Below are 13,287 nucleotides of genomic sequence, written 5' to 3'. Positions count from 1 at the left end.
CTCGCACCTCGACTACGACACGAAACCGTCACGTACCCTGCATCATAGAGGAGGATTCTCAAAGCTGGCGTAGCTGGACATGGGAACACCGGCGGAGGGACCGCCTCCGATGGATCATCAGGGCGCCCAGTCACAGTACAACAACTACGACCCGCACAATGGTGGCCTTTCAAGGCGAGCCACCGACGAGGCCGCATCGTCGTCCAACAGTCTTGCGCCTTATGACCGCACCAACTACCCCCTGCGATCGTCGACCGATCCTGGGGACCAGAATCAGGCCGTCGCCAAGCCAAAGCGTAGTGGAAAGATATGTGGAAAGTGCGGAGAAGGACTGACTGGACAATTTGTACGAGCATTGGGCGATACGTTCCATCTGGAATGCTTTACCTGTCACGTAAGACACCCCATGTTATTTCTTGGAGTGGAGCAATTGGGCTTGTGCCCTGCAGCAACAGGAGCTGGCGCATTGTTGTTTGGGACGGACTGCTCCCCATGTTCTCGAGCGCTTGACCTCCCTTTATACCATCTTTGACCACTTTGCTGACATACATCTAGGATTGCGGCAAAATCGTCGCATCCAAGTTTTTCCCCGTCCCTGACAAGCCGCCCGGGCAGTACCCCCTCTGCGAAACAGACTACTTCCGACGGCTTGACCTGCTTTGCTTCGAATGCGGGCAAGCCCTGCGTGGCTCATACATCACAGCACTCGATCGCAAATACCACATTGAGCACTTCACCTGCTCCGTATGCCCTACGGTGTTCGGCGCCTCGGACAGCTACTACGAGCATGAGGGGAGCGTCTACTGTCACTACCACTACTCTACCAAGTTCGCTCAACGGTGTAACGGCTGTCAGACATCGATTTTGAAACAATTCGTCGAGATCTTCCGAAATGGACAGAACCAGCATTGGCATCCAGAATGCTACATGATTCACAAATATTGGAATGTCAGGCTACACTCCACAGGCCAGCCAATCATCGAGCGATTGCAAGATGCCGATGGTGATGCAACGGATGAGGTGCGGGAGAGCGTGCGCCAGCAGGAAGAAGAAATCGAAGCCAAAGTCAACTGGATCTGGAAGACGCTATCGGCTTTCGAGGAGAAGTCCGCGACCTGCATATCTGACATGCTACTCCATGTCAGCAACGGGGCCTACGTTGACGGTGTCATGGCAGCCAAGAAATTCATTGTGCACATCGAATTGCTTTTTGCGGCTGCAGATGCGCTCGACGCGCAACTGATCATCAGAACGCCCAAGGGACTGACCTACTCCCGCGAATCAAAGCTGCTCTGTAAGAAAGTGGTAGCCTTTTTCGCGCTTCTTACCCAGTCCCAAGGTACCGGTGTGCGACGACTGGGCGTGACCCAAGAACTGCTGTCCCTGGTCACTGGATTGGCCCACTACCTGAAGCTTCTCATCCGCATATGTCTGCAGGGTTCTCTAAAATTAGAGCGCGAGACCCGGAGCTCGACCGGGTTGACCAACTTCCTTACCCAAGTCAACTCGCTTGATGCGCGGTTGGAAGAAGAGGCCCAACAGGACCAGGCCGCTGAGTCCGCTCGGCTTGTGCCGAGGTGGGCGGACGCATGTCCCATATGCGATGCACAGGTCGAAGACAAGTGTTTACACTTGAACAACATGTCGTACAACTACAGCTGTATGGTTTGCCGTGGATGCAATGCTGACCTACGCCATAACACTCAAAATGCTTATTGGAGTAAATCCAAGCGAAGTATTTTCTGTCCCGCATGTGCTGCAGCGCAACCAGACGCTGAAAATGGTTTTGAGCAGGTCACCAAGCTGCGTCAATATGTACATCTACTAAATGTAGCGCATGCACGTCTCATGGCGACTCTGCGATCCAGTGGCGCACTGCCACACACTTCAGGTAAGAAAAACTCTCCTACAGATCATACCGTCACCACTCATCTTGACACCTCGACTCAGATTTCTGGAGCCGCTTCCGAGATTACATTCGTCCCACTAATGACTTGTAGATGATCCTAACCTCACAGGCTACGATTCTACTCAAGGCCACCGCCTTGGAGATGATCCACCTCACTTACGACCCGACACTCGCTCAAAGTCGTATGGAGGCACATCAGCGACAGATAGTCAAAACAGCAACAATGCCGCATACGAGCAATCCATGTCTGATATCAAGCGCCTAAGATCGACGCGCCTTGACAAGCATCTTTCGAATACCATGAAACGTGCCCGCCAATCGCGAATCATTGACGGTCCGGAGGGTCTCGGCTCTGGGGGAGACGGGTCGTTGCCGGGAGGTATGCAAATCGTCCAGGAACGCGAAATATCAAACGAAGCCGACGCTGTAACGCTCGCTGTAAATTCTCTTGCTCTGGATGACATTGCTCGTATGGCCGCCTTAGAGCAGCAGCGAGAGCAGCGTCCGAACGCATTCCGTGCCGGTGGAAGCGCATTGCTAGGACGAGATGACCAACCTAGGCTTCAAAACGGTCACCGTCGCGATTTCTCTGGGGGTCAAGAACTTCAACAAATATCAGAAGGTCGCTCTCGAACCTACTTTTCGGAACTTTCACCGCTTGAGTACTTCAAGCTGAAGGGCCTTGCTGTGCTTCAGCTCGGCCTTCTGCTTGACGACAATCAGTACAACCAGGGCGATCTTCTCGATCTCATCGAATCGAAGAAGAACAACTTCTGGGGCAAAATTGGGTTCGGCAAAGCGTTCAAGGCCGACAAAAGCAAACCAAAGAAAGGCGTTACAGGAGTCGAGAAACCAGTTTCTGACAAAGCAACCTTCAGACAGTCGCTTGAATACCTCGTGGAAAAGTATGGTGATGAATGCACAGAAGGCGTAGGACCTGGCGCTCTCAAGGTTCCGGCTCTGCTTCAGGATTGTATCACTGCGATGAGAAGTATGGACATGTCCATTGAGGGTGTGTTTAGGAAAAACGGTAACCTCAAGGCTCTACGCGAGCTTGAAGAGGAAATCGACGCCAATGGTGTTCAAAAGGTCGATCTTAACACCAAGAACCCTGTCATCCTCGCCAATCTCTTGAAGCGCTTCCTGCGATTGATGCCCGAGCCGGTCTTGACGTTGAAGCTGTACAGGCTGTTCATGGTAGCCAATGGTAAGCCCCCTTGATTGTGCTCACAGAGCTTGACTAACAATGACAGACGTTGAAGATGAAGCGCAAAGAAAGAAGATCTTACATCTAGTGCTTTGCCTGCTGCCCAAAGCTCATCGCGACACCATGGAAGTTTTGTTCTGTTTCCTGAACTGGGTATCGTCTTTCCACACCGTAGATGAGGAGACGGGTAACAAGATGGATACATGGAACATCGCCACTGTAATGGCACCGAACATTTTGCGGGAGAGCAATGACAAAGAGGTAAAGAGCGTGGATCAGGGTGCGGTTAAGGTCGTGTTCGATCTCATTGAGAACAACGATGAGTTCTCGGAAGTATGTTGCATCATCGTTACATTGTTTTCTAAGCCTAACGTAATCAGGTACCCCCCGAAATCATGGAACTTCTCAGTGACGAAGTGTCTGACATGAGCGCGAAAGAAATCATGCGACAATGGGAGCAGCGAGGAAAGAACCCTCTGTCAGCCCCTACACCGTCACCTAGGGACCAAACCGGCACTGCTTCCAGAAAAGACCAGCGTAATGCACCTCAAATCACGACAGCGGACAACAACCCCTCGGCGCAGGCTGGGGAGGCGTCAGTCCGTCAGGTCCCAGGCGCAGGCGGTCAACCAATGGCTACTGGCAGCAACCAGCACAGCCCCACCCCAGGGTATGACCGAAATGCACCAAACCCTGCATTCGCCCAGAACTCACAAGCTTCGGCTGACGGTCATCGCACTGCATCGCCTCATCGGCACAGTTATCGCTCGCCTGGCTTCCAAAAACATACACAGATTGGCACCGCGGGCGCTGGATGAGATACGACAACTCTCTTTTTGGGACCATACTGGAGTACAAGGCGTTGATTGCATGCATCAATTTCATGGCTTGAGCGAAAAGCATTCAATGAGCGGCGATCCTATTCTATACCCCTGGCCAGAGTCTACGTTATGACATCTAGACTGGCCAGTTCATCTTCACGCATCGGCTTGGCATAAGTTTGACGACTGTTTGATTGCATTGTAGCACTACGTGCTGCTTGATGCATACTGGAGGGACATTTTGCAGCATTGGTATAGGCGTTTCTGGGTAATCACATGTGCCATATACGATTTTGGCATTGTTTACGGCGGCGCGAACATGCGCGTAGGAACGCTTGTAGAGAAAGTGTTTGAAAGCGCGAAGAGTACCGCGGTTTGAGGACTGGTGGGCGTCCACGATGGAGCTAACATGTGAAGCGTGTAAGCTGCTATTGTGGAGGCCAAGTAGGCAGGTGTGGATAATGTATGGAAGTTGCCCAATGTAGTCTCTAAAGGCTCCCGTTGCCTGCCGTTGGTAGATACCTCAAGGCCTCGTGTAGCTATCCGATGATTCTATCCCCTCTCTTCACCCTGTTCTTTCCCTATATTGTTGTTCTCGGTGTGGGAGTCGCGCCTTCCTCACCTTCATCGTGCTTGGCAAGTGCCGCCACCTCATACTCACTTTTGCAAGACTCATCTCTCACCGCCTGCAGCAAAACCTCGCTCTGTTCGACAATCTTTTTCCTTTATCCTTTCTCGTAGACGTCGCAGTTACTGCTCACATCCACAGAGCATCGTCTCGCAAAAGCACATGCTTTTAGCAGCCCTTAGGCAACGTCCTCCACCACCTGCCTTACCCGTACTTGCTCGTTCGTGTACCACATATCATCGCTACAATGGACGGTGCCACCGCCCGAGTTGTGTTGAAGCTTCAACTCGACGACGTCGACGCCATCCTCAAGACCCTACCAAAGACCAACAACAGCGGTGTGATCAACAGCGAGTGGGTCGCATTTGCCGCGCTTCGCGAGGAGCTTCTGAATAAATGGCACAACGTACATGGTCAAGTCTTTGCGTACAGCATCATCAGGGAAGAGAATGCCGTTCAGGAGGCGTTCAAGAGGCTGTTGAGCGAGGAGCAGCAGGCTGAGCGTAAGTGTAAGCGGCTTATCCGTGAGTCGTTGATTGTGCTAACACGAGCAAGGCGACCATGACATGGCATGCAGACTCGCCGGCAAGCCGGTACCTCAACGCCCTGCAGTCCCACAGGCGCGCACTGTGCCCAGAAACACCATAGACCAGAAGCCTGAGGCCCTCAATGGCAATACTCTCACCGAAAAGAACCTCCTCTTTGATCTCATTGGCCTGCAGACGGCACCTTCCAAGGCCGAGAAGGCACCAGGCAAGAAGTGCCCTATTGAGGATGACCTGAGGTCTACCATGGCACCAAACAACCTCAAGCGCGCGTGTGTCGACAATGTGGATGATGAAGACAGTGACTCAATCCTACCGGAGGCCGGTACAACTACACCAAAGAAGCGCTCCGCTCGTCTTGACCCGGCAATACTCAGGGAAGTTGAAGATGGGCGAACAAAACGAGTGAAGCTTGACAAGCTGGTGGATGAGCCCTTGCTCGTCGGTCGTGATCAGAGTGCACAAGCAGCCATCTTGTCTGCAACGTGCTCTTCGTGTCTGGACATACATGCGACTCGCAACATGCTTCAGCTTCCATGTAAGGACGATGGCGATGATGAGCCGCATGCATACTGCCGCGAATGCCTCACTCGCCTTTTCGAGTGCTCCATAACGGATACTTCGCACTTCCCGCCCCAATGCTGTTCCAAGATCATTCCGATCATCAGCTGCATACCGTTTTTGCCCCCAGCGATCTTTTCTAGGTTCGTCGCTAAACGAGAGGAGCTTGAAAACCTGGATCGCACCTATTGCAGCAACAGTACATGCTCCAACTGGGTCAGGCCTGCCAACATTGTCGCAGGTATAGCTACATGCGTGGAATGTGCCCAGCAGACTTGTGTCACATGCAAGAGCAAGCAACATGATGGTCTCTGCATTGAGGATAAGGATGTCAAAGCGCTTACGAACGTTGCGAAGGCCAAACGATGGCAAACGTGCCCGAGTTGTAAGGAGATGGTCGAGCTTGAGCGCGGCTGCTACCATATCACGTAAGTGTTCGGTTCGTTCGAGAGATGTCGTACTGAAGACTCAAGGTGTCGTTGCCAATACGAGTTCTGTTATACATGCCTAAAAAAGTGGCGCACATGTAAATGTCCACTCTGGGATGAGCGTAGAATCGTCGATCGTCCTTTACCCGCGAACGATGCCGCTCGGAATGTCGCAAACCCTGTCAATGTGTTCCCACCTGGACCTGGACCTGCCCCTCAGCCGAACGTACGCGCAGCTCAGCTTCAAGCCCAGCCTCAACCTCAGGCTCATCCTCAGGTTCGACCCCAAGCTCAAGCCGCCAACAACCAGCAAGAGAATGGCCGCCGTGAGAGACGACGCAATAGAGGAAAGAGCAACCGAGCCCATGTTCACGAGTTCGAGCGGTTTTACCGTAACAAGGGAGACGTTACGAAGTGTGATCGCTGCGGCTTCGCGGACCGCTGGGCCAACGGCTGCCAAGGTTGCGACTTGATCATCTGTCGAATGTGCACAAAACATCACCTCTGATGGAGGAGAGTGGGTCACGCGTATGATTTGCACGATAATGTTTATAACCTGATCTCGATATTCATCATGTCTGACGCCAGCTCGAATAATGTTAACTGGGTTGATAGTGTGGTGGAAATGGAAAACTATGTGGAGTTATTTCCCTAGCATAGCATAGAATACGACTAAGCTCGTATCTTTCCATCATCTATCAACCTACACAACCCTACTTTCTCACAGCAACAACAAACAACCTCGGGTACCCCAAAAGCACCTTTCCATCCTCCAACTCTGGGTACTCTCCCTTCAATCCCCTTTCATACTCGCTCAAAAACGCCTTCTTCGCCTCCTCCCCCTCAATTCTGTTCAAATAAGGTTGCAAGCCCGTTCCCTTGACCCACTCCACAATCGCCCCCGCGTCTTTAAGCACATGCATGTAGTTTGTCCTCCAGATATTTACATGACCCGCATATGGAAGCAGTGCATTGTAGAACGCAGACGGTGGTTCAATGGGATCGAGATCCGGACGCGTAGTATCCGACAAGTCACCGATTTTAGTTGAAGCGAAGGAAGCAGACCATGGTTTTGAGGACTGAGAAGCCGTGTCGCGCATGAGGCGGTGGGAAGATTCGTGGTAGTTGTCCGGTACTTGGATGGCTAGTACGCTTCCCTTGGGCAAAGACTCGAAGAGGCGGACTAGAGTGGGGATACGTTCTGAGGAGCGGAGCCAGTGGAATACAGCGTTGCTAAACAGTAGATTTGTTTCGCCGTCTACTTTGAATGTTGCCAGGTCTCCGGCTGTGAAATCGACGGCTTCTTGGTCGGAGAACGCGGTGTTGGCTTTCTCCAGCATGTCAGGCGAGCTATCCATACCTGTGATGCGTGCAGAGGGGAAGGCATCAAGGAGAACTTTTGTGCTGTTTCCCGGACCGCAACCTAGGTCGTAAATACGGGGATTTGGGGAGGTGATGTGGGGTTGAATCTGGGAGACGAGGTCGTAGACGGCGCGAGTACGTTCGTTGTTGAACTTTAGGTATTGGGTTGCTGACCAGTCCTTCTTTGGGGGTTGGGAGGTGGACATATTGCGAGGCGTTGTGCTGAATGACTGGTTACAGTAGTGGGTTATGATCTTTGGATTTTGAAGGTGAGGTTTGGTTGATGTGTGCCGTTGGTTAAATGGGTATGATGATGAACTCGTGACGGTGGATAGACTACGGAAATGTATCCGGGTACCAGTCGATATGAGGTGGGCTGATTGCGATGATGTGCAAAGGTTTCGTGATGTGCGGGGAGCAAGTGCAGTCATCTTTTCCAGTAAGGAGGTCACCCCAGATGATTAAAAATTGCTTGAAGCGATCAAGCATGTATTAAGAGTGAGACAAGCCCATGCCGAAAGTGCAGCTGTGAGGTTTAGCAGCTCAGCCCCAGCGAATCGGACGTCATGTGTGGGGTGGATGGTTAGTGAGTGGGGTTAAGCTATTCTTATATCCGGGGCCCCCACCGAAGCGCTTCGCTGCACAATCTTCTTTTATGATCATGAGAGATATCCCGGCCATACTAAATGACACAATGTTGCGAGGACGAAAAAGTCTTATTAGTGGGCAATAAAGGGAAACGTTATGCACCACTGATACAGCGTTCTGCCAAGATACATTGCCACCTGAGCAAGAGAATGAGATACAAACTAGGTACTGGTGCGACGAAGAGGTTTGCTAAATGGGCGGCAACACGATAACTCTGCAGAGATCAGGGAGGCATCATCCCCGGTGGGTTCTTGTTCGAGCCGTTGGCCTTGCTAGCCGTGATCTCCGGATAAGCTATGGCGTTACCTTCATGGTACTCAATCGGTGCATTAGGGTCGTCTGGCACGTGCGCGCTGGTGCCGAAGACATCTACCTTCAGTGTTTTGGTATCTGGGAACGGAATGCGCTCACCGTGTTCCTACATAAGTCAGACTTGCCCGTAGCCTTGGGCTCTATAAACTTACATCGTAGACGTTCCAGGTTAGGTAGCTGCTCAAATATGGCACAACGTCGTTGGGATCTAGGCTGGCCAACTCATTGGCGTTAACGCGATCGACAAGATATGTTGTGATACTTGTCGTTCCATTCATCTTCACCTCTGGCACAGTTGAAACTCCCATACTGTGCAAGTCATCGTTGCGCTCCGGCATCAGCATCATCCAACTTCCCAAGTCGATTATAGAACTCGACTGAGATAGGCCGACCAACGAGAAGCTGAGGATGAATGTTGGTGGGAGCCTGGAAGCGATAACTTGCGTCTCAATAGTCCATTCGGTGTACGTGTTGTTGTTATCCAGTAGCGCCTGTCCAAACGCTGTTACATGCTGCGTAGTAACTTGTACTTGGACCTGTGCCCGTGTATGTCCGCCGTAAAGGTTTGTGATGGTCGTTGTGACGTCTCTCTGATAGTCTTCGTCCGATGCGAAGTTCCAACGCTGTGTTTCCGGATAAGCATAACCGAAGACTGTAGTATTGCGACAGTCGTTAAAAGTAAGAAACTGGCCAGATGCCTTTCTAAACGGCATAAGATGCGTGTCTGCGCTTACGGTTTGGTAGTCCTCAAGGTACACGTTCCCGTGTGGCCCTATATCGGAAGGTTCCATCCAACGATCAGGGTGCGCTCCTTGGTATAACGCGAGTAATCGGTCGACGTTGCTAATATCTGATGTTAGCTGGACACCATTTCCGAACTGGAGCAAACTTACGCATGATGTAACATAAAGAGAGGTTCGTAAGACGAGTACTCTAGCGGCCACATATGACCGGCCCAAGGTTGCTTGGAGTCATAGCCGCCGCCAATCACACCGTGTATCCAACCATGTGGGTCTTCTAGTATACTCGAGAACCGCGAGAAGGTGCTGGACCGGAAGGCAACCCCTACTTGGACTATCAAGTTGGTAGATTGGGCCCTAAAAGCATCTACAAACTTGAATTGTTGTGATGTCGCATTTGGGGTGTCGTTCTCCGGCCATCGTATTGTCGTGCTCATTTGGCGCCACTACATGAATAGTCAGAAATCGCGTGATCCTGGCCCCTCATCTTAAAGACACTTTACCTTCATGTCAAAACCCTCGGGTATGGGATTAAATGTATACGAATACAGCGGATTCGATAGCACTACCGGGGTGCCATCCGTATCCGTCACCGTCAAGTAAGGAGATGTAAACATCTCAGGAACAGGGCCAGTGGTAGTCCCCTGGGCCCAGTCCCAATACGGTATGCGGAATTCGTTAGCTGCTGCGAGAAATCGTTCCATCTGATCAGCTGGTGCTTGCCCGGCGATATCATGGACATGACCGGATAGTACTTGCTACGCGGGGTTAGTATCTGTTTCGTGTGCTCCTGGGAGACACAGTTATGATACTGAGGACAAAATACTTACTTCGAAGAGTGCGAGATACGGGCGATGCCAACCCATGAACAATTCATTGCCATGTGGGCAGTAGCCTGCTTTACCGATCTTGTCTGGCAGTCCTTTCGCATCTCCCCAAATTTCGTAAGGCCTGCCATGTATCGCTAAGTGGTGAAGTCAGTGAATTTTGTAACTTGCTTGGTAAGAATTATACTTACATGATAGACCATAAAATGAGTTGGGGTTGTTCTGTGGAGTTTGATGAAGCTTTTGCAGCGCCAGTATGTAGAGAGTCCATTGGTCTGGAAATCTGTTCTTCAGGTCTCTCACCTCTCGACGGACATACGCATTTCCTATAAGTCATCAGCGGTGATTCTCGGATACGAAGTTGGAGTGTCTCTTACCGTTTTCGTCCCTCGTCTTCGCTCCGATCACTGCGCCCACTTCGGATTGTCGGCTCGCATGAGAACTCCTTCGTGCTGGAAAAGGTGTACACGTGACATATGGGATCAGAAGCCAGGGTAGCAGGCAGCTAATTAGCCGCGGGGCGAGCATGGTGAACAATTGGTTTATTGATTGATTGCGTAATCTGCGGAGAGTCGGTCAGAGGAGGCGGAGCGATATTTGTACATCATGGCTTACAGTCCCTGCGTGGAAGAAAACAAACTGGCCACGACGAAGGGTCATGGGTGTGAGGGGTGAATGATGATCACAAATGTCACTGCTAGTCATAATGCGGGCGACGTGGAGGACGGAAGTTACAGTACGTAGGATAGCCTAGAAGAGAAAAACATCTGAGGTTCAATGCAACAGTTAGAGGCACAGCTGAGAACACGGTGTTGGCGTTGGCCCCTGGTGTTGGTGCTCTGATGATACGAGGCGTGGTAGCGACATTGTGCCCTGAACCAAGAAATCTGCCGGACAAGACGCGATGTACTTACCTTGCAATGAAGACTCGAAAGAACAGCATACAAATTGCAAGCCATGCGATGATATGAGAAGATACAATGTGCGTACTGCAACGTAGCAGCGGGCGAGCAACGCGAGGTATGCGTTGTGATTCTAGCTTCCCATCAGCATCCCTCTGGAAGTGGTCAGGAAAAGTGCGATACTGACTGTTAGGAGACTAAAATACCTAGTAGTGCGCTAACGGTCAAGATATGAGCGACGAACTGCAAGTTCGCACATGAAGAGGCCTCAAATCAAGAAGTATGGGTTAGAAGCAGTGCTGATGTGGTGAACCTGTGCGTTTCTGTCCGGCCACGGCTTTGTTTCTCCCGTATTGATAGTCGATGAATTAGGATGAAGGAGTACAAAACAGCGCAAGTTCGATGTTCTCGCAGATGGCCGTTGTGCGTTACAACCGGGTGCATTACCGTAAGCGATCTGACAGATTTCTGGCCGCAGTGGTGGTATACGTGTTGGCTGTCAACGCCACATCAGGACCACAGAATCTCAGCCTGATACGTATCCTACCACATAGGCATCGGTATCTTGGCCCTAAAGATTGGTGATCAGTTACATCCGCGGATTTCTGTAATCAATGTTGTACAACGCGTGGAGAGATACGTAGCATGTTGTGTATCGCGCTCGTGGCTACATGTCTAGGCAACGAAGGGTGCCTAGCATGACTTCGATCAAAAGAAACTTGAATGACCACAGTTTCCACATTTACTAAGCTTGCCGTGCAGACGTCGTGCTGGTTAAGGTTTGATGTGATATCGACTCGCCCAGCAGCCGCTCCGGGGCACTTGCTCATGGGAAACACCATAGACTGGCTCGCATATGTGGCAGTGGAACGTTGCAATAAGCCGGAAATAGTTGATTGCTGATTTTAGAGGCTCCTAGTAAAGACGCTAGTACAGGTCATTCGTGCAGCTAGCCGGAGCTGACCGCGTTGTGTATCCCTATACAGGTATCTCGAATCGGGCCGTTTGCGCATAACGCTTCGACAGCCCTCCAGTCGTCTCGCTCATGGCATCATGTGTATCATCAGAGCGCCAGTAGGATCACTGGCAGCAGTCTCTCGAATCCTCAAATATCGTTGTAACCGAGGAGTCTCTTGTCCAGGTCCTTGTCTGCGACCGCCCACGCCCAGGCACGACCCGCCTCACCACACCATAATGCAGATGGATCGTCCGACTTTTCCAACATGCCATCTTTAGCCATGGACTTGATTTCATGACCTGTGGTATAGGTCAAGAAGTGCTCGAATTGCTTACCGTCCAGAGCAAGGGCATTTCCGGTGATGCCGTGACATAGACATGGCTCCTTAGTCAGGAGGCCTCTCTCCCAGATGCATTCTCTGGCTTTGGCGATAACTCTGTCAATACGGTCGTGGAGGCCTGGAAAGTATTTTCGGATCGAGAGAAGAGAGGTGACTACACCAGGCGCCCCATGGCAGACTTGTACGAGCTTGTCACGACCTGGTGGCAGAGACGATGGAAAGTTGCCGCTCTCGTACTGATAGCTGAGCAAGGCGCCCAATTCCGCTTCCAGCTTAGACGCCCATAACGGATCGGTAAGCACGATCTGTGTAATGATCCCGATCGCGCCATGAACGGCACCAACGTATGCCTTCCCATGCCATTTCCAGGGGCGCGGGCTCTGCATGATGTTTTCAATGACCTCATCCGCTGTGTCCTCGATGAGCTCGATAACGTCCTTGTTGTGGGCAAAAGCTCCACGTACGAGGCGGAGGAGATACAGATAGCCGGCGCGACCAAATAACCATTCGTTAGAGGTTTCATCCTCGAGCATGACTGCAGCATGATCACACAGCTCTTTTACCGTGTCTGGATCTTTCGCAGTAACAGCGTACAGCGCAAGTAGGGACATGATGTCGTTGGAGATACCACATTTCTTGGGAGAAGGTGCTGGAAACTCTTTGATATGAGCTTGTGCTTGTTCGATATAAGCTGCAGACCATGTGTTCAAGGGGTATTCATCCAGTGTGAGGTCAGGATATATGTTGTGCAAGGCGTAGAAGAGGTAGGCTACTGATATCGGTCCATAATACAAGCCACCGCCTGGAGGAACATGATGCGGAGGATAGTCCGTGATCAGTCGGTCCAATGACGCTAACAGTTGCTTGTGAGGATCTCGTCGTGCCAGAGGCGCATCATTCCGGAAATAGCGGGGTATCGAGGTAGGTGCTGCTTGTGTTGCCTGTGCTGCAGGCGGTGCGGCGTCTTCGGACATGGCGATAGGAATAGATCGAGGCGAGTTCTGTTGAACCTCTTGATATAAAGGGGAACAGATAAAGTTGGCGCAGATTTAGGTATGCGCGAGTGACGAAAAGGTATGAGATCGTAGGTGCCCAAATG

General features: G+C 51.4%; 5 protein-coding genes across 5 annotated transcripts; 2 read left to right on the top strand and 3 right to left on the bottom strand.

The window, feature by feature from the left end:
* Nucleotides 1–79: 79 nt before the first annotated feature.
* ALTATR162_LOCUS7113 (uncharacterized protein) lies at nt 80–3,934 on the top strand (the record flags this gene model as incomplete). Its single annotated transcript, XM_043314740.1, has 5 exons — nt 80–394; nt 556–1,891; nt 2,001–3,116; nt 3,163–3,449; nt 3,497–3,934. 5 exons carry the CDS (start codon nt 80–82, stop codon nt 3,932–3,934), a joined length of 3,492 nt encoding a protein of 1,163 aa, XP_043170675.1.
* An 878-nt stretch (nt 3,935–4,812) lies between these two features.
* ALTATR162_LOCUS7112 (uncharacterized protein) lies at nt 4,813–6,103 on the top strand (the record flags this gene model as incomplete). The annotated part of the gene is made up of 2 exons (XM_043314739.1): nt 4,813–5,068; nt 5,121–6,103. 2 exons carry the CDS (start codon nt 4,813–4,815, stop codon nt 6,101–6,103), a joined length of 1,239 nt encoding a protein of 412 aa, XP_043170674.1.
* A 709-nt stretch (nt 6,104–6,812) lies between these two features.
* Nucleotides 6,813–7,667, bottom strand: ALTATR162_LOCUS7111 (uncharacterized protein; the record flags this gene model as incomplete). The annotated part of the gene is made up of 1 exon (XM_043314738.1): nt 6,813–7,667. The coding sequence occupies one exon, from the start codon at nt 7,665–7,667 to the stop codon at nt 6,813–6,815; it is 855 nt and encodes a 284-aa protein (XP_043170673.1).
* Nucleotides 7,668–8,332: 665 nt separating this feature from the next.
* ALTATR162_LOCUS7110 (uncharacterized protein) lies at nt 8,333–10,516 on the bottom strand (the record flags this gene model as incomplete). Its single annotated transcript, XM_043314737.1, has 7 exons — nt 8,333–8,527; nt 8,574–9,264; nt 9,315–9,607; nt 9,665–9,919; nt 9,992–10,125; nt 10,180–10,314; nt 10,366–10,516. The coding sequence occupies 7 exons, from the start codon at nt 10,514–10,516 to the stop codon at nt 8,333–8,335; spliced, it is 1,854 nt and encodes a 617-aa protein (XP_043170672.1).
* Nucleotides 10,517–11,995: 1,479 nt separating this feature from the next.
* On the bottom strand, nt 11,996–13,162 carry ALTATR162_LOCUS7109 (uncharacterized protein; the record flags this gene model as incomplete). Its single annotated transcript, XM_043314736.1, has 1 exon — nt 11,996–13,162. One exon carries the CDS (start codon nt 13,160–13,162, stop codon nt 11,996–11,998), a length of 1,167 nt encoding a protein of 388 aa, XP_043170671.1.
* Nucleotides 13,163–13,287: the final 125 nt, after the last annotated feature.

The sequence above is a fragment of the Alternaria atra genome (genome assembly GCF_907166805.1).
Source record: "Alternaria atra isolate CS162 genome assembly, contig: 28, whole genome shotgun sequence".
NCBI classification, from domain to species: Eukaryota; Fungi; Ascomycota; class Dothideomycetes; order Pleosporales; family Pleosporaceae; genus Alternaria; species Alternaria atra.
This window is presented reverse-complemented; position numbering and strand designations above follow the sequence as displayed.